The sequence below is a fragment of the Cyclopterus lumpus genome, chromosome 23, assembly GCF_009769545.1.
Source record: "Cyclopterus lumpus isolate fCycLum1 chromosome 23, fCycLum1.pri, whole genome shotgun sequence".
Lineage (NCBI taxonomy): Eukaryota > Metazoa > Chordata > Actinopteri > Perciformes > Cyclopteridae > Cyclopterus > Cyclopterus lumpus.
Window position 1 is genome coordinate 4,575,967 of NC_046988.1, and position 26,047 is coordinate 4,602,013.

At 43.3% G+C, this 26,047-nt stretch overlaps 1 protein-coding gene across 2 annotated transcripts; it reads left to right on the forward strand.

Annotated features, from left to right (window-relative positions):
- The first annotated feature begins 3,505 nt into the window (after nucleotides 1–3,505).
- LOC117726250 (monocarboxylate transporter 2-like) lies at nucleotides 3,506–25,812 on the forward strand. Of its 2 annotated transcripts, none has more exons than XM_034526421.1 (5): nucleotides 3,506–3,722; nucleotides 12,337–12,582; nucleotides 17,631–17,774; nucleotides 18,809–19,612; nucleotides 20,043–25,812. In XM_034526421.1, the coding sequence occupies exons 2-5, from the start codon at nucleotides 12,366–12,368 to the stop codon at nucleotides 20,321–20,323; spliced, it is 1,446 nt and encodes a 481-aa protein (XP_034382312.1). In that variant the 5' UTR covers nucleotides 3,506–3,722; nucleotides 12,337–12,365; the 3' UTR covers nucleotides 20,324–25,812. The 2 variants fall into 2 exon arrangements, with proteins under 2 accessions (XP_034382312.1, XP_034382313.1); XM_034526422.1 differs by lacking the exon at nucleotides 3,506–3,722 and adding an exon at nucleotides 6,559–6,660.
- The last annotated feature ends 235 nt before the right edge of the window (nucleotides 25,813–26,047 follow it).

Genomic DNA, 26,047 nt, shown 5'->3' on the forward strand with positions numbered 1-26,047 from the left:
GTGTTAATCTGAAAGGATAACCACCAAGAGACGTAGACTGTGTACATCTAAAATAAAACGGAGCAGGCTTTGGTACCTTGGCTTTAAACTCACTTATGCACTTTTATACAAATCCCTATTAGGTTATAACAATATATATATATATATATATATATATATATATATATATATATATATATATATATATATATATATATATATACTACCTTTGTAGTGGCCTATCAGACAAGTCAAACATATAACTGAATACATCTATATTTTTAAAGTTATACAATTAAACAATTGTGGCTAAACACACCTACCACGATAGCATTGTACCTAGCTGAGGCTAACTCCATAAAGCTACACTCCTGCATGTGGCCTCATGGTAATCGTACAAATTGTAGATGTGTGCCATTTGTTCTCTCTTTTCTCAATAATGTCAAACAAACTAGGAGCAGTATAAAGCATTATCTTCCATATTAATCATTAATTATTGATGTAATCGGTTATATTTTGTACTTGTCTAACCCTATATGACATTCTGCCAGATCCAGGAGTCCATGCAGGCTGGCTATACCAAGAAGAGTTACATATGAAATATTTTAGAATAAAAACATGCTGTGATGATGACATTTCCACCGGTAAACACACAGGTATCTGTTTAAACTGGCAGTGTACTGTAACTAACAGATATCTGTCACGTTCATCAACGTTAAAGACACAGACTGGACGTTCCCATGCAAGTTTTTTTCCTTCACTCAAGTCATGAATGCAGACTATATGTTAAACTCCTCCGAGAGTTATTAACAATACTGTTACTACGGTGGCCTTATTGCACTGGTTGACGACAAGCATCCTTTGTCCGAAGTAAAAAAAGAAATAAGCAAGAAGCACTATTGTTGTGTTTTGATGAAATGTGTGTCTCATAGATGTGTCATTCTTCTCAATGTGGAAACGTCTCTGAAACAACATCGAGGCCGCCATGAGACACTCTCGACTGGAACCAGCGTGACCAAAGGATTGTTGTGCGAAGAGCTGTTTTAGGGCAGGGTGGTGCGCCATGTGAGACACAGTGTGTTTACATGGCGGAAGAAATCAAGAACATAACCACTGAGACATAGAACATGCACAAAGAAATTAAAATGTCACTGCGGGTTTTCCAGCCTGGTTGGTCGCTCCATAATGAGAGATGAACACATGAACTCTTTTTTTGTTCATGTAATATCTAGTAAAACTCCATCAGGGAGTTAAACTTCCGCGTTTATAGGTTTGCAGGTAAAATGCTGACGCAGCAACTGGCATCCATGGCAGATTTTGAGTTACTATTGACCATGGCACTCTTATAGTCATTACATTTTTAAAAATGCATTAAAAAAAAATCCCTTTTAGATCCTATCTCTGCTCATAATGTGCACATATTTAACAATATATGCAATGCGGTATAACATTTCTTGATGCGTAACGTGACACCTTGGATTGCAGGATATATTTCCTGGTGCAGGTAATCCATTGTGTGATTTGGCCATGATTCCCTGTACACACTGCACTGTGTGTTCACGCGTCGAATGTAATGCCAAATATTCCTGACAGGATGGAGGAAGAGAGAGAGCATACCACTAAAGTTATATTCAGCAACTTTGCCATACTGAAGCACTTTTTTAGGGATGAAAATTTAATGATCAACCTCCGGGGCTAACGGCCAGCAAAAAAACTGCAGCGTCCTCCTTTAGTTTGGTTCATCTGTCCGAGTGAAAGGGATGCGACCCACAAGGTATTGTGGGTAAAAGGGAGATGCAAACCGTGCTCACATTGATGCTCAAATTCTGTATTCTGAACTTCATGGAGGAAGAGTTCATTCCAAAGTTACAGTTATTTTGTCTGAACCCAAACAATTAAAAGACTGATGATGATGTCTTATCATTTACATGAGTGAGACACTCCCAAAACCTCGAATACCAGTTGGATTGCTTCTGTATATATGCACCCTAGCCAAGTAACAGCTCCATTGCCTTCTTAATTTTTGTATCAGATTTCTTTCTATATTGGTGACTTCATATGACACCCGTTGTGTTATTTTGTGCGTGCAGTTGTTCCTAAATGTCTTCTTCTTCTTCACATTCGTCAAGTCCCTCTCACCACATGCACAGGCTTCACGGTGACCTCTTCACATTAATCCAACGGGATTGAGCTCAAATGACCCAGATTGAGTTTTCCGCCATGGGATGCCAGCGGCTTTACGCACGCAAAGGACATCTGACGGCGAAAGAGTGAAAGTCAACGTACAGAAAATCAACCTGAGCGACGTTTCAATCGCTTTCAGTGCCTGAAGTTCAGCTGAACGTTTGACTTGTTTCAGCACGTTCACCCCAACATGTTCAACTTCCAGCTCCACCATTTAAACTGATTTTTTTTCATTATTGTATTATTATTATAATAATAATAATTATTGTTATTATTATTATTATATTATTATTATTAGGCCATTGTAATCAGAATAATAACATTACAACCCTTTAATTTAATTTGAGACTTTTGATACTCTTTATTCCTGCTGTGTATTTGTGCGAGATTTATGTTTTGGATATTTTCTGTATATCTTAACATATTGACATAATGGTGTTTTTAAAATATTTTCTTTCCATCTTTAACCGATACTTCAATCGCTTTTATCTCTTACTCTTTAACTGACAGCGCACCTATACTTTCAGGAGATACATGCCAACTTAATCAGCTCCTTCTGCTTATTTCCTATTATTACTAGTATTCAGAATGATAAATAATAATAATACAGAAATGTCATGTCCTGTTTGATGACATCTATCAGATAAGTGCCAGTGTTGTCATTGACTTGACACGTCAGAACTATGGGGGTAAAACAGTACCGGTGAGGCCTGCACGGGAGTAGGGTTGAGGAACCGTGCATGTACCGAGTACCGAGTACCGAGTACCGGGTAACGAGTACCGGGTAACGAGTACCGAGTACCGAGTACCGGGTACCGACTACCGGGTACCGACTACCGAGTACCAGGTACCGAGTACCGACTACCGGGTACCGAGTACCGACTACCGAGTAACGAGTACCGAGTAACGAATACCGAGTAACGACTACCGAGTAACGAGTACCGAGTAACGAATACCGAGTAACGACTACCGAGTACCGAGTAACGACTACCGAGTACCGACTACCGAGTACCGACTACCGAGTAACGAGTACCGAGTACCGAGTAACGAATACCGAGTAACGACTACCGAGTAATGAGTACCGGGTAACGAGTACCGGGTAACGAGTACCGGGTAACGAGTACCAGGTAACGAGTACCGACTACCGAGTACCGACTACCGGGTACCGACTACCGAGTACCGAGTACCGACTACCGACTACCGACTACCGACTACCGGGTACCGAGTACCGAGTAACGACTACCGAGTACCGAGTAACGACTACCGAGTAACGAGTACCGAGTAACGAGTACCGACTACCGAGTATCGAGTAACGAGTACCGAGTACCGAGTAACGAGTACTGAATGCCGCTCCGGTCTGAAGTAGACGCGCACGCGGGCAGCGCCGCCCTCCACAGCCTGTGGGAGCGTCGCGTCACGCAGCGGCTCACTCAGGAAATTCAAAACACGAGAGCCTTCCACAACAGACACGCATCTCTCTGATCCAAGGTCACGACGAGCCGGCAGCCTGCACGGGACGCACGCACGCGCCTCTTCATCACAGCCGCCACACAAAAAAGGTAAAGTAACATTTTAATGTCTTTGTTTATCGCTGATGCCGCGGAAAGACGAGCCGCCGCTGCCGGTGATCGGCAGGATTAACCGGGGCTTTCCGCGTTGTCGCGACGCAGAGATGAGCTGCGATGAATGAGAAAAATAAATAATTAAATATGTATATAAATATAAAACGAAAGGGCTTGGTGTGCTGCGTGAGTGGATGTTTGAGTACATTCTGTGATGCGTTCAGGAGTATTTTGGAGAGATGTGTAAATCCTCCTCCACGCTGCCATGCCGTCTATTAACGGAGGAAATCATTGGAATAAGATCTTCTTCTTCTTACTAATTATTTACAGTAACTTAGTCTGTGGGCGCCCGGGTCGGTCCATGTAGGCCTCGGGCACTCCGACTGGCTTCATCCGGTCCTTACATCAGCAGCATCATCGGGCTGCAGCGCTGAGGAGACACTCTGCTGTTGCATCCCGGCCTTGCCGACGAGTTTCTATGATGGGAGTCCAACTTTTACAGGTTTCCTTCAAATGCCAGCAAATAGTGAGTTTATCTTAAAAAAAAAAGAAAAAAAAAAGAGGAAGAGAGTTTTTTTGAGTCCAGGTCAGGTGGTGAGCTCTAAGAATGAGTCCACATCACTGTTTTCCACTGGAACATGTATCACTGCTCTCTGGAAGGCGAGTCAGATAATGAAATAAACCATCAGCTTTTCATCAGCCTCTGCTGCTTCTCACCTAGTTGGCTGTGGAAGAGCATCTTACTTTAGGCGAGCTAAGCCAAAGTCCTTTTTTTACCAAAAGTAACCATGATATGATGTGAGTTTGGGCTAAATGCTAAAACAGAATGTAGAAAACAAAAGAGTCTTTAAGTCAGAGGACCCGACTCGGTAATGTTAGCAGAACTGTGTCATCGACCTACATTTAGCTAACGTCTACTATCAGCCTCCATAAGCTATTGGTCAATCTGTATCACCAACATGCTGGAGTATATTGATATTAGTTTTATTTTCTCTCTCAAATGTGACACAATTTAGCTTTATAAAGTAGCCTAAACACTTTTTTTAAAGAAAAGATATACTCCTCTCATGTCTGTACGCAACATACGAGGCTACAGCCAGCAGCTGGTTAGCCTAGCTTAGCACAAAGACAGGAAACGAGTAGCGTTACAAACGGACCTAAGCTAACATGATCCACGTGCCAGCACCTAACCTCCCAAATGACCACGTTGTATCTCCTTTGTTTACCCTGTACACAAGCTGAACTGTAAAGACGACACTGTGTGGTTTTATGGGTTTACGTGCAGGACTGTTTCCTGGCCAGGTGCAGTCGCTTCCTCGAGCTCAGCCGACCTGCTCGGTGGCAGCTTCATGATAACCGCACACACGTGGTGCCGATCTTCTCATCTCTGGGAAATGTCTGTTTGTGTATATTCATGGTTAGGGGTTGCTCCTGGTGACCTCCAGGTTTTCCAGTATCTGGCTTTTGGCCCAAAGATGAGATGGTTTGCATGTTGTCCTTCTTTTGTTTATGCCCTGTTCTCCTTGTTATTTATGTACTTTCAGTCTGCAGGTGACCGGCACATTCTTTGGTTGTGTTGGTCCACACTGTGTATTTCCTTCAAAAGCAGTGGCCTCTCTGACCTTAGCGTCAAACACATTTGTTTTCCTTCATGTTTCATCACTCGGGTGTTAAAGGTCCACATTTTTGCTATATTTTTCTGGTGAAGTTGTACACACATCGTATATATAATGAATGATACTGACAGGGTTGTGCTCCTGTGTACCTTGAGGATATGAATACATTTCTGTGGGTGGTGTTTTTAATGTTTGTATCAGGTTTCAAGTCCAGGACCTCCTTCCATGGTCTCTGGGGGACGTTTGTTGTGGACGCAAACGTGCTGAGGCGTGCAAACTAAATCTGATCCAGAACAAGGCATTGCACTCCACTTTAAGAACAAGTTACTCACTTAATGACCAGGAAAGTGTAAAAGAACTAAACATCCAAATTAGGTTATTAATGATTTATGCATCTTAATTGAATTATTGTAATGAATAAGTCCATGGGTGAGATGCTTGTCAACCTTTAGTGCACTCATAAAGGTTGTCCAACAATCTCCCAACTAACTAACCTTTCTAGCTTTGTTTGCTCTAGACGAACAGCGCCGTCATCCTGTTGTGTAACATTCAACAGATTTCCTTCCAAATTGGAAATTTGAAGCTATATGTCTAACACACGAGTAGATACAAAGACTGATAGACGTGCATTTCCAATACGTGCTTTGTTTTTAATAGAAGTTACAGTGATGTCTCAAAATGAACATGATGTAACATGCTACATATATAAGCTCATCTGTCATCATTAGGATTTCAGCCAAGGAAATGAGAACATAAAGGGCCTAGTGTTTGTTTTTTACTAAATGATTTCTATACTCTTTCTTTTGCCAATGTTGCCTTTATTCAACAGTTGACTGTAAAGAGGCAGGCAGGAAACAAGGAGAGAGAGAGAGAGAGAGAGTGAGATAGATAAGGGGGGGTCTGACATGACATGTCATGACAAAGCTCTAACTTTTGATTGACTATTTTGAAGCTTGGATCTTATCAAAGAAGAAGAGCTACCGGCCATATAGATATATCTTTGAACGTTTGCTTCTTGGCGATAACTACAAATAATTTGCAGTACAGAAATGCCAAACTAGGGTTTTTTTTTTTTATAACCCGTTTTTGTGTCATTCAGCACTTCAGTTTAATCTCCATAATCTGAAGGTGCTCTGTTAAATACCAGATGTATGGCATTTGATTTCCTACATAAGCACTCGTGCTCAAAGTGTTGAAACGAAGATGTAACAGAGACCAGCGCCTCTGACCTTCATGGTGCGTTCAGAGGCGGGGAGAGAAGCGGGAGCTTTGGATTGGATGTTGAATGTAGATGTTGGCAGGCCCACATGGAAAAAGTGGTAAGGATGGACTGAATCCCAGCATGCTGTTGTGTCCACAGTGGAGGTGATGTAAGGGTCCTTGGTTGTTTTTTTTGTTTTTTTTTTAAACGGCCAAGGAGCACCGCGCTCCATAAAAGTGCTTTTTTTATGTCAGTAAATCACAGGTTGGGAGAATTATTTCGTTCCGGCTTGCCATCCAATTTTAATGGTCAGGTTTTAATGCTTTGCGGAAATTTATCAGACCATTTTAAATTTTTTTTTCTAATCAAGGTTTCGTCTCCATCAAGGTTTAGGGCCTGACAAAAAAAGTTGAAATATTATAGTCTTCGTATATTTCAAGGGAAGACCCGCTGTGTGTGGCCTTTTTTCTTCTTCTTCTATTTCGTTTCAGAAGCCATTGTTTCGGTGGCATTTGCTGGTGCTCAAGATCAAGGGCAAGTGTGTTCACGGGGGGTCACGGGGGGCCGTGAGTTTAGATGCTGATAAGAGGAATGGAGCGTGTGGTTCAGTCAACACCCAGAGTTTTCCTCGTTGGGTTAATGATGAATCATTTGTACAACAACGTGAGTAGTGTTACTCCAAGGTTACCTTCAAGCTATTCCTGCGTTGCCATAACTTGAAGACTCAAGTGCTCTCCTGGTGGTGTGTGGGGGGGGTGGGGGGGGGGGGGGGCAGGTGCGGTGTGAGGGTCATGCTGGTGGCAGTAGAGGTCATTACATCACCCGTGTTGATCTGATAGGCAATTAACTGGAACCGTTGAATACTTTACTTCTGTTCAAGGTCTCAAAGAAGTAATTTCAAAGATGCATATCGTAAAACGTACGTTCTTGCCCCTCTGACTCTGGTTGAGTCGTGTTCTCACCTCAGCACCTGTCCATCAGCTAACCTTCGGTCCCAGGGAGCTTGACAAAAGGCCACATCAAGACCTTATTACTGAGCAATCACTGGCCAACTATCAGTGAAAGTAGAAACAAGTGAGTCCAAATAGCAGCTCAGAAGTCAAAAGGAAGCTTTAATCAGTGTGGAAAATGGAGGGGAGGAGTTTTTCTGCCTCTGAATGGTACCTTTGCAGCTCTTTTCTTCCCGTCTTAATTGCAGTCTCCAAAAAGTCTTAACTATATTGAAAACTCTGTGTAAATGTCCCAATTTCTCTACAAAGTTAGTTAATCATTTAGCACCTTCATCTCAACCGCTTATCCCATTGATTACTTACTCATTTACTTAGTTAAGTTTTATTCTCATGAATTTTAACCCGGAGCAAAGGAAGCTTTCAAGTGATAGCACGTCCGTGAAGTGAAGCCAAAGGCAAATATCCACAGGGTTGGGTGGATATTTAAAGATGTCTAATCTCATCTAATCCTCAGGTAAACCCACATATACAAAACAGAAACAGTCAAACTTAGGGACTGCCTTTGGAACAGAGTCTTTGCAGTCTGCATCTTTGGGGGCTTACAAGGAAACTATAGGCATGCCGTGTTTGGACACACGCTGATTGGTGCTGTTGTTTACAGGTTGTTGTTTACAGGTTGCCGGTCCAGCGTCAGCTCCACCCTGGCTTCCAAATGTGACAAAAACGGAAGTAGAACAAACATGAAACCTAAATGTACGTTTCATAAGAACCAATCGGTGACTTAACATATCTTGGTTGCCTCCGGCCTCTCACCTTGACAGCCACACCCGTGAGCGCCTCTTTTCCTTAAACTCACTGGAAAGCGAACACTGAGCCCTTGTGAATTAAACCCGAGACCCTGTGCCGGTCTACGCTAAGAATGCAGTCTTTCAGGCTCTGCCAAGGTACTTACAGATGTCCTTGGAGGTCACACACACACACACACACACACACACACACACCTTTAATGTCTTGCTGTGAAGCGCAGCCTGATTAGCTTTTGCCAGTTGGGATGATTTGATAATAGAAACACTATGTTGGTCCCTGAACTCGCGCCGTCTCTTTGCCGCTCGCTCAGCTTGAGTAGGCTCAACAATATGAAGCCCAGCAGTCATCTCAAGTACATGCAGGGGACGCCGGACCAAACAAAACAAACTCGTGCTCGACCCAGCAACACACACGGATAAGCCTTTAATGTGTGTGTGTGTGTGTGTGTGTTTATTGGCGCGTCATGGTGGCTCGCTCAGTCTCACGGGAGAGACACTCCTTCCTTTCCTAAGAAACGTCTTGTATACATGTAAATCTCCATTGTTTCTCCTCTCCTCTGAGATAGAAGGGTTTCCTGATATTCTTGTCGTCTCAGACGATCCCTTTGAAAGGAACAGTGTGTATTAATTCGCCGCAATGGAATATCATATTCATACCTATGTTTTAAGCAGTGTATAATCACCTGAGACTCGTCGTGTTTTCCTGAGCTTAGAACAAGTCATTGATCTCTACATGGGCAGTGTGTCCTCTTCCACAATGATTCTAGCCCAGAACACTTTACACTGGCTCTAGTTAGAGCCTTTATGCATCTTTACGTCATCCGAAGGTAATAAACGGGCAAAATGATTGAAGACCAGAGACAGATGGAAGCTTTTATTTTATTTCGTGGGTCGGCTGTAGCTCAGTGGGGAGAGTGGTCATGAGAGTGGTCGTGAGAGTGGTCGTCTCGTAACCACAAGGTACCCGGTTCGATACCCGCTCTCCCCATAGTTGCATGTTGAAGTGCCCTTGAGCAAGATACTGAACCACCCAGTTGCTCCCCAGGCACTTCACTGAAGCCCGCTGCTTCTTAATAACTAAGGATGATCAAATGCAAAGAAGAAGTTCCGCACGGGGATAAATAAAAGTTGACTTTTCTTTAATCAATGAAGCTGTCTGCACAGGGCGCGTCCCGTGTCACGCGTCCCAAGGCGTAGCCTCTAGTCTATTTTCTTACATTTTCATGTGGAAGAAAATAAAAATTCAATTGACAAGGTTGAATAATCTCGACGAACAAGTGTTGCTGGTTTCATATTTAGAAGCCAATAGTGGGCGTGGACAGATGAGTGGCTCCCAACAAACCAGGCCGCAGATGATGGATATCTCCGGGCCCCTCGGTGTCACCGGAGTTCAGGGTTTTAATACACCTGTGGGGTGATCGCAGCCTGTCAGCCACTCCTCAGTCCGGGGGTGTCAGGTGAAGGACACGGAGGCCCATGGTGAGGATCTGGGTTTTCTCAAACAAAGAGGAAGTGTTGACATTGTAGAAACTTGTAGAAAGGGCGACTTTGCTCCGTTTGACTTCTTACGTACTTATATGTGGTCGGTCGCAAACCGAATACGTCAAGCTTGAGTGAAAGTGCGCCTCGTCCCCTCTCCTTCGCTGCTATTTTATGGTCAATCTGTTTTGGAGCTTCATATTCCAGCCCATCAACTTAAGCTGCTTATGAGTTCTGAGGTTTGTCCGTGCATTGTCGTCACGTTGAATCAATCAAAACCAGTATCTACACGACGAGTGCTGCTGCGGGACAGCCTGTAATCTGATTAGCGTGGATTAGGCCCACTGTATGGAAAGGCATAATCTCCAACTTTGATTAAAGGGGCAATGCAACGCATGTCCACAGAGTATTATATTTCCATTCACCAGGCCCGTTTCAGTTTAGTTTAGTTGGTATTTAGTCATAATAAAGATACAACCAGGTATAATAACTAATACTATTGTTCCAACGCAACATTTACTATAATGTGTAGGCAATCACAACATCAGAGAACCAGACATTATTTTTGTTTGCCAAGCACTTATTGATGGTTTGTAGGAATTAATAATAAAAAAAATGTCATTCATCGCGTTAATTTCTTCTGTCCCATTTCTCCCAGTGTGTCCATGCATACATTCATAGATGTCTGGGTGACTCGATTCTAATGAATTTCTATGTAAATAAACATCCCAAAAATGACAGCACAACGTTTAAAAGATTAGCAGTAATAATGAATATTTGTATAATTACAATAGATCAACTGTGTAATGTGAAAGAGGTCAAACACAGAACACAGTTCCTCTCCGAAATGTCAAAGTGAATGACTCAAACCCACGGTTTCACGGTTGCCCTTTCCAGCCTCCATACGGGCCAGCGACTGCTCTTCATTTCCTGTGTTTCTTCAAGCCGGGTAAAACTCTCGAGTAACAAGTTTAGTGAGTGTGTCATCCCGCCGATGGCTTCCCGTTGACATGTCCGGATCATTTATTGATGTCGGTGGCTGGTGTTCATGAGTCAGTTAAGGGTCCATTTTCCTTAAATGAAGCTTGCTGCTGGAGGCTTCCACCAACATGTGTTGGCTCCTGTTTGTCAGGAGCCCCAAAGCAGCTTAGCTTTACAGTCCTTTACATTACATTATTGTCTTATCAGCCTTACATGATAGCAAAAGGATACGAATAAAACAAGCAATCTCCTCGGGCTGTGGGACATTTTAACATAATCCAGACCACCTTTAGCCAATAAATCACATCCCATAGTCATTTTTCATCAGCCACACTGCAGCCCCACACTGACATTGTATCCCCTCTGATTTGGAGCCCAGAAGAGAAGGAAAGATGCCTTTTAAAATGTAGCCACATGAGCATGGATAAGGAATTCTGATCTATATTGTTGCAAATGAAAAAATAAACTATTTAAAAGGGGTGCTCCAGTGATTTGGTTTTTTTTTTTTACGAGAGCACTTTCATGGAGTTGGAAGACACAAATTGTTTAACGGCAAAAAAATTGAAGCAGCAGAGGCTGAGATTTCCTGATTTATAGGTTGAGATTAAAAAAAAGGACAGGTCTTTAAATTCCCATCATGCAACTCTAATGACATCAGGCTGCAACCATGATTACACAATCGGGGGGGGTGTTTTCAACTTGCTCCACAGCAACACAAAATACTTCATATATTCTAAAGCGAGTAGTATAACCGTAGCGGGCCGACTGAGCTTGATGCGTGAAACCAGCGAACGGCCCCTGTGACCTCCCTGTTCTGCTACAGCTGTTGCAATCAGCAGTGGCGGTTATTAGCGACTGCATCTCGCTCTGGCAATCTCAAAACGATTGTTCACTTGTGATGCTGCAGCGCAAACAGGAGGAAACCTGTTGATTTTTCCACTGGATGTTCCTTCATGTGAAACACACAAACGCTCCGCTGACCACGAAATATGTCTCCCTGCGCATCCGATCACAAAACTGCCATTTAAAAAGACACGTGTAGCCACGGCCTCAGTATGCACCACGAGAGCTAATTATACAGCTGATTGGAAAGGTGACGCTAATGAGGTTCGAAAGAGCTAAAACACAACTGCTACACATGTTGTCCTATGATGTGTGTGTGTGTGTGTTTCTCTCCTTGAGTTAGCTTGTACAAAAAAGAAAGTATTCTCCACGTGTAATTAGTGTGTGTTTTCATTGTACACAGCAGCAGCACCTGACAGCCTCTGCCTTGTTTCCATGACTTAAAGGTGAATGCTGGGTGGGGCTGGTATGGTCTCTTAGTGCACGCGCCCTGAAAGCAATTATTAAGAACTGTGCAGGATACGGACCTGTGGAATGTCCTTCTCTCTCATGTCGTATTACTGCTGTCAGTTCATCTAAATGAAGGCGCGTCAGTATTTACTACCTCCTGTAGCAGCCGTCATGTGTACTGTCAATATGAGCCGCACCTGGTGGTCTGACGTGCGTTGTCAAAGACAAACAGCATGCTGCTGGTAATGCTGGTTTCCTCTCTCCCTTTCCTGTCTGTCGTTGCAGTGAATAGTCAGCGCTGAGGTGGGCCAGTGATGCCACCCCCGTCCGCAAGTCCCCCCGCCGTGCCCCCACCAGACGGCGGCTGGGGCTGGGCTGTGGTGTTGGCATCTTTCATCTCCATCGGCTTCTCGTACGCCTTCCCCAAGGCCATCACCGTCTACTTCAAGGACATCCAGATCATCTTCGATGCCTCCTACAGCCAGATCGCGTGGATCTCCTCCATCATGCTCGCGGTCATGTATGCTGCAGGTGAGTCATTGGTTGGTGTTCACTTTATGGTATTTTTAAAGTTACTGACTCTTTTTTTTTGTGGAAGCAAATCTAATCTAACTTCATACTGCAGTTATTTGTTGACATCTCTTAAGCCCCGCCCCCCGCTGCTACTTTATCAAGCCATCAGAGCAGCCATGGAACCCACACTGTCACTAACAGCGCTCACTAATAAATATGATCTGAAGTAATATCAGAAAGAAGCAGACAGCATGATCCACAATATGCGTTTGAAGGGTAACTCCAGGATGTCCACGCTGTGAAAACAGGTTTAAAAACCACCACATCGCCTGTCAATCAAGACCGAAGGCAATGTAATTAAGGAACAAAATCCTAGTCGGCCTTTATTCACCGTTACAACCATTAAAAAGCAAAAGCACCGTGTCTACATTCAGTGTATGAATATATTTATAGCCTCAGCTCTCAATGGATTCTTTTTTTTTAGGGGAATCTCTTGAAGATTTCATTTCGCTGCACATGTCGTTGGGGATTATTTCTGTTGCAGGGAGGTGGTGCGTCGTTTCCCCGAGCAGACGCTGTTGTGATTTACTCAACAGATCTCGCTGCACTCACACACTCTGTGTGTTGTTAGAGGGATAGAGGCGGGAGGCGGTCGTGACCTGGATTACAAAGCGCCGCGTCACAAGATGCAGACGCAGCGACGCAGGCTGAGCCTCCTCCGGAGGGCCAGAAAAACCACCGTGTTGCTGGAGCAACACATGGCAATTCATATCGCTATCAAAAACAACCTGTTGGTAGGCTGGAGATCAAATGGGAAATTGGCATTTATTATAAATGCATGCAAAACAAAAGATCAGCGCCTTTTGTATGAATTCAGAGGGGATTTTAAATGTTATCGCGACAGCTGGTCTCGCGTTGTCGAATAAGAACCTTTTGAAGGCCCAGAATGTGTTTTTTCCGGCGGTCATTTTCTCCACCGTGTCGCTCCATCACCTGCTGTATTTCACGCTGTTGGCTTCAGCCGCGCAGCCGTCTGCTCGGCGTTGCCGCGGCCGCCATCTGTCCACGCTGTAATCCTCCTGTCACTCGATCTCGTCCCCATCTGTACCGGTCCAGCGCAGTACTGGAAAGCTCAATTCCCGCGTTTTGGAGCGCAGCAAAAGCAATTAAGTAAATGCTTCACTCTTATCTATCTTTCAGTTGTACTTGTCAGTATGTTGACTAGCTGTGAACAACAACAAGCATCCAGCTGAACATCCTCTGTTGCATCAGACATTGTAACATCGCCTGTCGCGGAATTTCTTTCTCTCATCCTCTTAATTTTATCTTTCAAATGATCTTTTAGTTGGGGACCACCACTCCACTTCAGCAAGATGTTTTCTTGGCATGTCACTTCATTCAAGCCATTCCTTGTTTATTTATACACAGCACAGCTCCGCAAAGACAGCTATTGTAATATTTGTGTCCTGCTGTTGCTGTTATTTATATATATATATAACAGATTATTCTCAAGTTGAGAGCGCTCAGACTTAATATTCTCTTTTTGGAGACGGCAACAGTATCTTGTGTGTGTGTGTGTGTGTGTGTGTGTGGGCCGTGTCACGGTTCTGTGAAAGTCCTGCTACAGCCTTCAATGGCCGCGTGTCATTTATCGTGTGGTGACGGCGTCAATATGCGCACTCACTGAGCGAGCGGCTCTTGTTACTCATTCATTCATATCGATTGCACTCATCAGCTATTCATTAAAACATTCGCTCTCTCGTTCTGCCTCTTACGCTGATGAAGCAATCACTGTTTGAATGTTTACCACCTCTCGAATTCCCCACCGTGTGCGTGTGCGTGTGTGTGTGTGTGTGTGTGCGTGTGTGTGTGTGCGTTTACACAGCTCAGTCACAATTTGTGAACCTGCCTGATAACGACCCACAGCCTCAGACACGCAGTAATATTAATTCCATCTAAATTGCAGAAAGTAACTTTTATTTCTCACGTGTGTCCAGTACAAACCTTGTGACTACAACCTTTCACACAGATTGACTGACAGAGATTCATAAGATTCATAAATCAAATAAAAGGGGTATGGCATCTTTTAATCTCAAATTTAAGATGAAAAATGATGAGGCAAGTTTTTCAATCAACAATCAGGCAATTGGCTTGAAGTCGTCTTATGAGACCTTTTAGACAATCTTCCCAAAAACTCGCCATCGGGGCAAACGGATGTACTCATAACTGGCCACCCAAAAATATTAAGACCGATTGCTGCAGCAGGATGTGAGATTAGCTGTGGACAGACGTAGGAGTGCACACTCACATCACATCGCACGCACACGCATGCAAACTAGCAGCTCGAGTGCGTGATCATTAGCCACAGCTTCATCTCCTGCACGGTTGGTTCAGTTCCCGGACCACGATTCAAATTTCAGAGGTTTGAGAGCCGTTGTGTAGTTTTAGTGTTTAGCGTGACGGCCTCTACAGGCAATGGAGTCTTTATTCCCTAACGATGTCAACAAACTGATTCCCCAGACTCTAAACGGTTGCTTAAGATCAATAATCCATAATAGCTATATGACTTAATGATATATGATAATGTGCTCCTACTATCGTAAAAGAAGTTGGGTATAAGCTCATGAGTGAAGCGAGAGGAGGCGGTTTCTGAACTGATTCAGTATCACTTTCAGTAAAGCAGGCTCGGGCGCGTTTCACTTCGACCCTTCGGCGCGCCGCAACCGACCGCAGCAACCGACCGCAGCAACCGACCGCAGCAACCGACCGCCGCAACCGACCGCAGCAACCGACCGCAGCAACCGACCGCAGCAACCGACCGCAGCAACCGCCGCTCGTTCCTTCCGGCAGCGCAGCGAGCGGCGCTCTGTCATGACGTGTTTTAAGCTGCAGGCGGCGTTGGATCAGCGCCACTAATCCAGAGAGCGAGAGAGAGACCATAGAGACAGAGAGAGAGGGACTTGACCTTGGGCGAGGCAGCGTGAAAACACCTGCGTTCCATTCACTGTCATAAACACAGGTAGAATGCTGAGTGTCAGTATTTTTACATTACCGTGTGATTTAAATGATTACGTGTCTTATGAAGTGACACACCCACAGAGAATGATCACGTGTGATTTAGGTCTGAACTCCACCTCAAAGCCTCATGTCGACTTGTCTCAACTCGTATGAACTCTCACCACGATGTCTGTAATGGGCCGGCTTGTCGCCGCGTCGTCTCGCTGCAGAGCGCCTTTCAGAAGGAGTTTGCTTCCATTGCTGTCGACTTTATCCTATTTGAAGTGTGATGGATAGCCGGTTTCCTCGCGTCATCCCGAGCTGCGGTGGCCTCGTGGCTGCGGCTCGCATTAAAGGGATAGAACCGGTTCGACACATTTCTATATGTGTCGTTCCCTTTTGGGATCCAGGTGGTTATATTTAGTTTGGGGTTTTGTCCACTGTGTAATGAAGTCTGGCCAGGAGATGATAAGCCTTTTTCAAGGGAGGTAATGTGCAGGCTCAGGGGCTTCCTCATCCCGAGCCCGCGAGAATACCGAGCGCTGCGGCGGATGCAAATGAGGGGAACTTTCCTCCAAGGTCGGAACAAAAGATTCACGCGGAGCAAATTAAGTCAGTTGACTCGTCGCCCCGTTGTGGCTCTTCAAATTGCACTGGGCCCGGCAGAAATATGATACATCTTCTGGCTGGTAATGAAAGTATTATTTCTGAAAAAATACATCTTTCATTACTTTTCTCCCTCCCTGTTCCATTTACACCTCCTGTGTCAATTATAAGATGCAGATAAGTGCTTCGACCAGCCACAGTATTCATATGTAATGTACAAACTGATCAAATGTTCTCACACACCGCAAATGGAGAGATTTATTAAACAATGTAACGCGGCACAAATATGATATAAAACCCTTTTCTCTCAAAGGATTCAGTCAGCCGAGTCAAACCTGAATGGGTTTGGTCTTTCTGCACATCATGTGTTCTGTGGCTGTAGTTCTCATCCCCACCAGTAATGCCAACATGTTACAGCTGCACGCTCATTTCTTTATTTTTATTTGCCAAGCAGGCTGCAAGCAAAGCAACTCTGATGTACGCGACTTAACAGTGACTGAGTTAGTTAGTTATCCACCAGCTGCTGCACCGTGTCGCTGCTAAAGAGACACACTTTGTGATCAGTTTCGTTGCCCCATAGTTCATGAAACTGCACACAACCATAACAATCTAGATTGATAAATAGCATTATAAGTAAGAGGAAAAATATATATATTTTTTGATTTTGGGGTGAAATGCCCCATTTTAAATACGGATTCAGAAATGTGATCATTTGAATGGGTTGTAAACAAACCCTGATTTCTACAGATAATCAAAACCGCCCTTTATGAATACCCTCCTAATGAATTTATAGCACGCAGTCCAACAATTACGGTTCACAATTTAGTAAAAGCATATGCGCGAACACCTCTGGTACAACCTGTCAAAGTTGAACCAGGTGGCAGTTTGGCTAATAATATTACAGTTGACCTTTTTGTTTTCACTTCAAATGAAGTCATTTAGATAATATAGTTAAACTGGGGATCTGGTCACAATCTAATTAACCTCATTCAAGACCTTTTCTGCCGGCTCGCTGTGACAGAGACATCTCTGGCCCAGCTTTGCAGCTTGAATACAAATGCGACGAGCTACAGAAAGAATAAAGTGCTTTGTCATGTGCTCTTTTTCTTGGCTTGTTTGTGAAATGTATGAGATGCAGGTTGCACTTTTACACATCATCTCCAAACACAGACTTAGAGATTGACCTAAATGTTTTTTTTCTTCCAACAGAGGCATGTTAAACCACATAGAATAGAAACTGACAGCCTCGTGTGAAAGTCTGTCCGTCACTTCCCTGAAATTAATTTGGCACGAGACGATGGGAGTGCCGTGTTCAAAAATTGAAACCGCTTAGCTGCTGCTATTAATAGAAGCGGGGCTCCCGCTGGCGTGCAGCACTAACCAGATTAAATCATTACGCACTCACTTTCAGTTATCCTGCCTACTGTAAACATCCGACATCTCATCTTTTCCCTTTTCTCCAGGTCCCATCAGCAGTATACTGGTCAACACATACGGCTGCAGGCCCATCGTCATGATGGGGGGCTGTCTCTCTGCCACTGGCATGATCCTAGCTTCCTTCTCTAACAGCGTGGTGCAGCTTTACATCTGCATAGGAGTTATCGGTGGTAAGTCCATCTAAGTCCACTTAAATCCATTTCAAGTTAATTTGATGAGCCGCTACTTCTGAGTAGCAGGTTAAAAATAAAAGTGTTGTTGCAGGAATAACTTTTCACTTGCTTATTCAATATATTCTGTTCTTGGCTTAATTGTATGATACTGTGTTTTAACATGATTATAAATGCTACTTAAAACTTACCTTTAGTCGGGCTTGGCGAATGGCAGGCTTCCTCCACCAAAATATGTTTGTTAAAACGCTGAAACGTGTCATCTTTTAGGCATATTTCAGATATTTACTGTAGATACAGCACAACTATTATTCAACAGCCCATTTAAATCCAAATGATATTACTTTAATCTACCATTTAATTATCAATACTCACATGTAGAGAGCAAATGCCATGTTTGGCACCAAGGCTCTTAAGTAGGGCAAAAATAATTAAATAATAATATATACAAATATTGCTTAAAGAAGCCTTTATGGCATTTAATTTGAAAGAGGTAACGTAGGCACAAAGGCAAAGCCTCTGGCTGAAGCCTATTCAATAGAAAGCTACTTTCAGATTTACTCCAATTTATTGTTGGAACAATTCTTTGCATTACAAATTCTGAATCTTATTCAGCCAACTTTGTATAAGTGAGAGTGGCTCTGTTGTGAGGCTGCATTGAGGAATAGTGGTGCTTTGAGCTAAATGCTATCACTAGCATACTCACAAGGGCAATGCTAGCATGTATAGCGGGTATCATCTTTTTCAGCATCGTAATTTTGCGTTTAACATTTTCAAATAAAGTGCCTGCTGATGGCAACCTCATTAGTTTTGCAGGCACTTTATCATAAATCAAAGTGTTGGACAATATTTAGAGCCGTGGTGCTCGCAAGGCTAATCAACCTAGTTAGTTCTTACAGCAACTACGTCAGAGGTTCTAAGTTACTTGAATTATTTCATAGGTAAGTAGGAAGTCAAATCTATCCTTTTTAGCATTGGTACACTAACAGTTGCATCATTAATTAAGTCTAATGCTCTGTCATCTTTGCTAATAGGACTTGGACTAGCCTTCAACCTGCAGCCAGCACTGACTATGATTGGCAGATACTTCTGTCTTAAGCGCCCCATTGCTAACGGGCTGGCGATGGCAGGCAGTCCAGTGTTCCTCAGCACCCTGGCTCCTCTCAACCAGTACCTCTTCAACCAGTTTGGTTGGAGAGGCAGCTTCCTCATCCTGGGTGGCCTGCTATTGAACTGCTGTGTGGCCGGGTCCCTCATGAGGCCTCTGAGACCGCCGCCCAGCAAGCTCAAGAAGGATGAGGAGGTAGCCGCCATTGCCACCACAACAAAAGAGAAGCACACTGCCTGGCAAACATTCAACAAGTACCTGGACTTGTCGCTCTTCAAGCATCGCGGCTTCCTCATTTACTTGTCAGGCAATGTCATCATGTTCCTGGGCTTCTTTGCACCTATTGTCTTCCTTGCGGCCTACGCTAAGGACATGGGCGTGGATGAGTACTCGGCTGCCTTCCTGCTCTCAATTCTGGCTTTTGTTGACATGTTTGCGAGGCCCTCCATGGGGCTACTGGCCAACTCGCGCTGGGTCCGGCCCAGGATCCAGTACTTCTTCAGCTTTGCTGTGCTCTACAATGGAGTGTGCCACATCCTTTGCCCACTGGTGGAAAACTACACCGGTCTTGTGGTGTATGCCATGTTCTTTGGCTTTGCTTTTGGCATGGTCAGCTCAGTGCTCTTTGAAACTCTGATGGACATTGTTGGCCCTCAGAGGTTCTCCAGTGCAGTGGGACTTACCACCATTGTGGAGTGCTGCCCGGTCCTCCTTGGTCCACCTCTTGCAGGTACGATCACTCTGTCTGAGAGCATATTTCATTCCATTACATGCACAGTTTTTACTGCCTGTACTTTCAAGTGTTTTTAGCTCTTCTAGTTGGTTCACAAGAGTAAAAAGCCCAGTCAAACCAAAAAAAGGTAGTGTTTTAGGAGCCTTGGTTGTGACTATTCGCAGTAGCTTGACTATCAATATATATACAAGTATGCGTATATATATATACGCATACTTGTCAGTCACAAAAGCTCACGAAGATAGTTTGGTTGCTAATTGGACAATATGAAATTATGAACAGGCCTTCTCTCAAATGGGTAGAATTAATAATAGTTGACATTTAGCCATGTTTTTAATCAATGACATCTCAGTTCTACGTGGTAATACTTAAAATGTTATAACTGTGCAGATACTTCAACATCTTAAAACCTTATGTTGTCTTGCAGGGAAACTGGTCGATGTCACAAAAAACTACAAGTACATGTATTTTTCCTGTGGAATCATTGTGATTTTGGCCAGTATTTGGCTGTTCATTGGGAACTTCATCAACTACAGACTCTTGGAGCGTGAGCGCAAGTGTGCAGAGAAGTACAAACGGACTGAGACAGAAGATCCAGACAGGGTTCTGGATCCGAAGGAGGCTGACGAGGAAGCCGAGGCGTCGGAGGAGCTGGTCGGCAAAAGTGAGAAGGACGACGAAGCTGTGCAGCGGGAAACCAACATCTAGATCCCTCTGCTCTGCCAACAGCTCACCCCCACCCACGCAGCACCCTCCCTCACGATCAAACGGAGCTCCAAGCCAAGAGGGGCCTCTCGGTGTTCCACCAGGCTCCATTCGGGGTCCCCTGACCTTCTTTGAAACTAACTGCCAAAGCAAACACTGGAGGAGGTTGGGAGGCTCAATATCTGTTTGTCAAAAAGTATCAGCTGCGACTGACAGAAATGTTAACCCCAGAGAAAAGTATAAGATTTTGCATGAGACAAAAAGTCACAAAACTGAAGGGAACAGTGTAACACTAACTGTAATATGTTTTTTTTGCCACGTTCACCTCATATCGGATTTACTGTGAATACAAGACACCAGACAACTAGTGTCCGTAACAATCAGGCTGTGGGTTTTTAGTTTCTGTAGAAACTAAACAAAATGGTGCCAACTGAGAGCTAACATAGCAGCGAATCCACAGATGTTGCAGATGCAGATAATTAGAAAATTAGTTATATTCACAGTAAAAAAATCTACTATGCTAAAAAAGAAAAAAAAGAAGAGTATTCTATATTATTGCAATTTGTTCATGGCTGATTTTAGTTATTGCCATATGCCCCAGCAAGTTCAATATTCCAAGCTGTAGCAACAAGCATCATTCCTTTCTTCCTGCTGCGTCTTCCGATATGATGTGAATGCGGCATCAGCGTGTCGCCTTTGTTCCAACAGCACCAGCAAACTGTCTGAATAGCCTCTCTTCTTCATAACACACAGAAGTCTTGGTAATCAAGGACAGGTTAAAGGAACAAGAGGAAGCAGTGAACTGATTTCTCGGTGGTTAGAAGGACCTTGCTCAACGGTTTGATGCCGACAGCAGCAGGTTTTCAGCAACACTGATCCCCATCTGTGCATTCAAAGCACGGGTGACTTGGTCCAAGCGCATTTTTGACAAATTGTGGACAGTTGGAGGCTCTGAATGGCCGGTAGCCTTTCACATCAAAGTTGCTGCTCTGAACGATGGGAATCAAACGTCACGATTTCAGGCTAACGTTCGCAAAATCACATCTGCCTTCATGGTGTCAGCTGTTGAGCCTCAAAAGTTTGTCTGATTTCCCTCGGTCGGTCAGCTCCGTGATGTGAAAAACTCCTGACGACTTGTTGATTGTGTTGCCCGCAGTGTGACTGCAGCGTTGGCAATCCCAGACACGGTTGATCCATCTGGTGATGTGTGTCAAGCAAGAGCTCAAAATCCTAATTGCACTGTGTTTTTAAAATGGCATTTGGGTGCCATAAAATTCCCTACTTCCAAAAAATAATGAACAGATGTGTTCACAGCTGGCAATGCTGGTGCCCGTGTATTATGCTGCCCGCCTTCACACTGTTACGTGGTGTAGTAAAACCTGCGCAAATGTCCAACTTTAATACTTTCGATCAAGTCATAAAATGCTTCCTGTACGTCGCCGAGTGGTCCGTATTGCACCCGAGCTCAGGACGCTGTGGAGCAATGGCCCCAAACCGCATTTTAGAAAAATGCTGCAATTAAACGAGTTTAATTATGGTTGAATGTAATTTCCTCTGTGGGCCTTAACAAGGTATTAATGACCAAAAACCATCTGCATAATAGTGGCATTTCTACACACACATACACACACAGAGCCCATGAGCAATATCATTTCTCATATTTGAATGCCGATATGCAGGGAAACGTGTTTCTTGTGGACAGCGGCGTCGCTCCATTCTGTGATACATTGCCTTAAATGTGATGTAAAGAATGCCGGGGAGTTGACCAGTGAATGGTATTCTACGCAGCTGATAAAGCTTTGTGTTAAATGTGACCCACTTATTCTGAGAAACTCACAGGAAACCAGTGTTGTGTGCTCCATTTGTCTCCTAACGTGTCCGTCTAAATGTTAAAGCTGTGAGATGTGCGTCATGTTGTTCTGTAACTAATTCACTATGCTAATGCGTTTCAAGGAATGCGACTGATGCTACTAATAACCCAATGCTAATGAAGTATACCAGTGTTTTGAATCGTTTCGTGTGCAAACAAGTGAACATATCATGGAAACAATTGAATTGTTGCTGTGACTGTCAACGTTGTCCAATATTCTGTCCATTCCAGGTGTTTCGTAGATGTCACCCTGTTGATGGGTTTTCAGCAGCTTTGGTCTCAGACGTTGACCTAATGGTGTCCGGTGCCATAGCAAAGCCAACACGTTTTAATAACAAATGTCATTTTTCAAAAGTGATCATGAACAACAACAAAAAAAAAAGGTGCAATTGTCCCTTTCCGCCCCCCGAGCTTTGAATATATGAATGTGAATTCTGAATAATGAAACTAGATGTTCAGCTGTGGCTCTCCCCGGTGTGTCCTCACCTGGTTTATTTCAACCAAGCGCTTTGTGACTGTGAAATTCCCTCTGGTTTATGCTGGTTTATGGGGGTTAATGCTGGTTATGCTGGTATATGCTGGTTTATGCTGGTATATGCTGGTTTATGCTGGTATATGCTGGTATATGCTGGTTTATGCTGGTTAATGTTGGTTAATGGGGGTTAATGCTGGTTATGCTGGTATATGCTGGTTTATGCTGGTTAATGCTGGTTATGCTGGTTAATGCTGGTTATGCTGGTTAATGTTGGTTTATGCTGGTTAATGCTGGTATATGCTGGTTTATGCTGGTATATGCTGGTTTATGCTGGTTTATGCTGGTTAATGGGGGTTAATGTTGGTTTATGCTGGTTAATGCTGGTATATGCTGGTTTATGCTGGTTATGCTGGTTAATGCTGGTATATGCTGGTTTATGCTGGTTTATGCTGGTATATGCTGGTTTATGCTGGTTTATGCTGGTTAATGGGGGTTAATGTTGGTTTATGCTGGTTAATGCTGGTATATGCTGGTTTATGCTGGTTATGCTGGTTAATGCTGGTATATGCTGGTTTATGCTGGTTTATGCTGGTATATGCTGGTTTATGCTGGTTTATGCTGGTTAATGGGGGTTAATGTTGGTTTATGCTGGTTAATGCTGGTATATGCTGGTTTATGCTGGTTAATGTTGGTATATGCTGGTTTATGCTGGTTAATGTTGGTTTATGCTGGTTAATGCTCGTTTATGCTGGTTAATGTTGGTTTATGCTGGTTAATGCTGGTTAATGTTGGTTTATGCTGGTTAATGGGTGTTAATGCTGGTTATGCTGGTATATGCTGGTTTATGCTGGTTAATGCTGGTATATGCTGGTATATGCTGGTTTATGCTGGTATATGCTGGTTTATGCTAGTTAATGCTTGGTTTTGGCTGGATGCGTTCTGAGGGTGGAACATTGTCCAGATTATCTGCCAGGACATTTATTGTAATATAAGATCCTTTCTGAAGGATTTGCACACTTCCCGTCTGGAGATGAGCTAGTCTTGATTTTGACTGCGTCTCCAGCTTGTCTGTTAGGTCAGCTACTCAGATTCATTCTCCCATAATGCACCAGTATCTCATGCCGATATTAGACATTATTTTTATATTGGCGTGTCTGTAACTTCCTTCTAGCTTTAGTTAATGACTAACATGGGAACCTTATGAATGTTAACTTCTCCTGCTTGCACTTCACTATGGATATATGCTCATTGTTCTTGATGACTCTCACTGAGGGAGATAGACTGCTGTACAATCACTTTCTACCAAATAACACTGCCCCCTGCTGGTGTCAAGCCGAGCTTCCTTTTGAAACAGAACACACTCATGTTCATAAATGAGTGTTTTTATGATGCACAAACAAGGTTTCAGTTGTATGGTTGATGCATGTGCATCAGTAGCAGTGTCTATGTGATCATAGTTTCTTGGTGTTTATTTGCTCAGTATACAAATAGAACAAAACACACAACCTTGTAATGGTTTGATGAAACTAAGGGGAATACCATTGAGTTTTGACATTGCATTACTCCCCCCTCTATGTAGACCTTATGTATTATGCTCTATAATCATCTGCAGTTCCCACGTTGACAACACGATGGGAAGGAATCAAAAAACATGATCAGTGACACAAAGTTTATGTTTAAGTACTTGAGGGTGTAATGATATAGATATATATATATATATATATATATATATATATATATATATATATATATATATAAATCATGTGGGCTCACATGATTCATTTAAGACACAGGCAACGCAAACCTGAAGCTTGATGGTATTCCCTTTACTGTACTTGATATTTGTTCCAACTTAAGCAATTCATTTCTATGTGTTTTGGTTCATAACATTTATTCAAAGAACAAAAGGAAAATTGTAATAATTGAAACCAAATGGAGATAATTGATTTGTTTGAAATGCACCGAGAGCCTTATGAATTATTATTGCATAGCAGCTTGGATATGTTATGTTTCATTTTGTGTGTACGTGTAGAAAACAGAGGTATATTTTGAGGTTCAATTGAAATGAATAGAACATACTTTCACCCCTCTTGGATTATTTCCGTACACTCGCGCGTTTGTTTAGAGGAAAATATTTAAATGTTCACTTTAGGAAAAGCTCTGGCTGAAAACTGTTTTATTAAACGCTATATAGTTCGATTTTTCTCCTGATGTGTGGGAGCAATACGCATATAGTGTAAAGGCGTCACGGTTTCCTGTTGGATTTCATGCAGTTGTCAGGTACCGCAGTGTTTATCTGATAGGAATGATTGGTTTCAAACATTCATGTCTTGGTCACAGGGCGGAGTCCAGGAAGCAGGTTGTAGCGGACGTCTCTCCGAATTTCTGTATTGTTATGAAACTGGATGTTTAAAAAAAAAAATTCTATCACAACTTCATTTCGGATTTTGAAATCAGGAATTTCCACATTCAAAAATCCATTTGGAAAAAAGCTGATTTTATTTTCTTCAATAAGCTAATCTCTGCCCCCTTAGCCAATGGGACACAAATTCCAATTTGCAGAGGAAAACGACCAGCGTGTTATTGGCACGTGTTATTGGTGGGGATTGTAGACACGGCGGTTTGCTACGGGGAGGCTGAAGGACTGTGGATAACATCTCTGTGCCTTATTGAGCTACACTGGCCATTCAAATCTGTCACTTTGTGTCACTCAAACTACGACTATTTAAGTTGAAGTCTGTCCTTTCCTCTTACCGATTGTATGATCACAGTCTTTCACTTTATGTCCATAATCTTCTGGAACTACTTCTCCAAAATGTACACGTGTAACACACGTGAACACCAGATGTAGTCTAAGTCGTTTTTATTCGCTATATATTGTGTTTTATGGGACAGGTTTGAGGTCGGCGCTGTGTACTACTGGTAGTTTGTGTCAGTCCATCACGTCCTTCCAGGAGCAGGCGCTCTGTCCCCACGGCAACCCCACTGTACGGCACTGCCTCTCCACTACCTCTGCGGCCGTCGGGTCAGAGTGAGGAGAAGCACCTCATGGGTATAGAAAACAGATTTATTTATATAGAATATGAATTCTAAGAATGGTGTCACCTATCACTGTAGCTAAATGAAATAAAGTATATATCCAAATAAGCCTTTTGCCTCATGACTGTTTTTTTCTGAACGCACGGTTTGACTGATGTTTTATGAAACATGCTGCGGGGGGGGGGCAGCTGCTTTCGCCATGTGCGCTAAAAGGTTTTCATCCATCCGCTTCCTGTCATGACGAAGCAGAAATCAGGATTTCAGATTTTCAAAATTCATGATGGGGGGAGGGGGGGTGGGGGGGGGGGGGGAATGGAGGCGTCACATTGACAGAAGTCATCAG

Bases quoted from the DNA above. Each gene is read 5' to 3' on its own strand.
- LOC117726250 (XM_034526421.1), top strand. From the start codon at position 12,366: ATGCCACCCCCGTCCGCAAGTCCCCCCGCCGTGCCCCCACCAGACGGC. The intron at 17,775-18,808 runs GTAAGTCCATCT...CTTTGCTAATAG, and splicing joins CTGCATAGGAGTTATCGGTG to GACTTGGACTAGCCTTCAAC. The intron at 19,613-20,042 runs GTACGATCACTC...GTTGTCTTGCAG, and splicing joins CCTTGGTCCACCTCTTGCAG to GGAAACTGGTCGATGTCACA.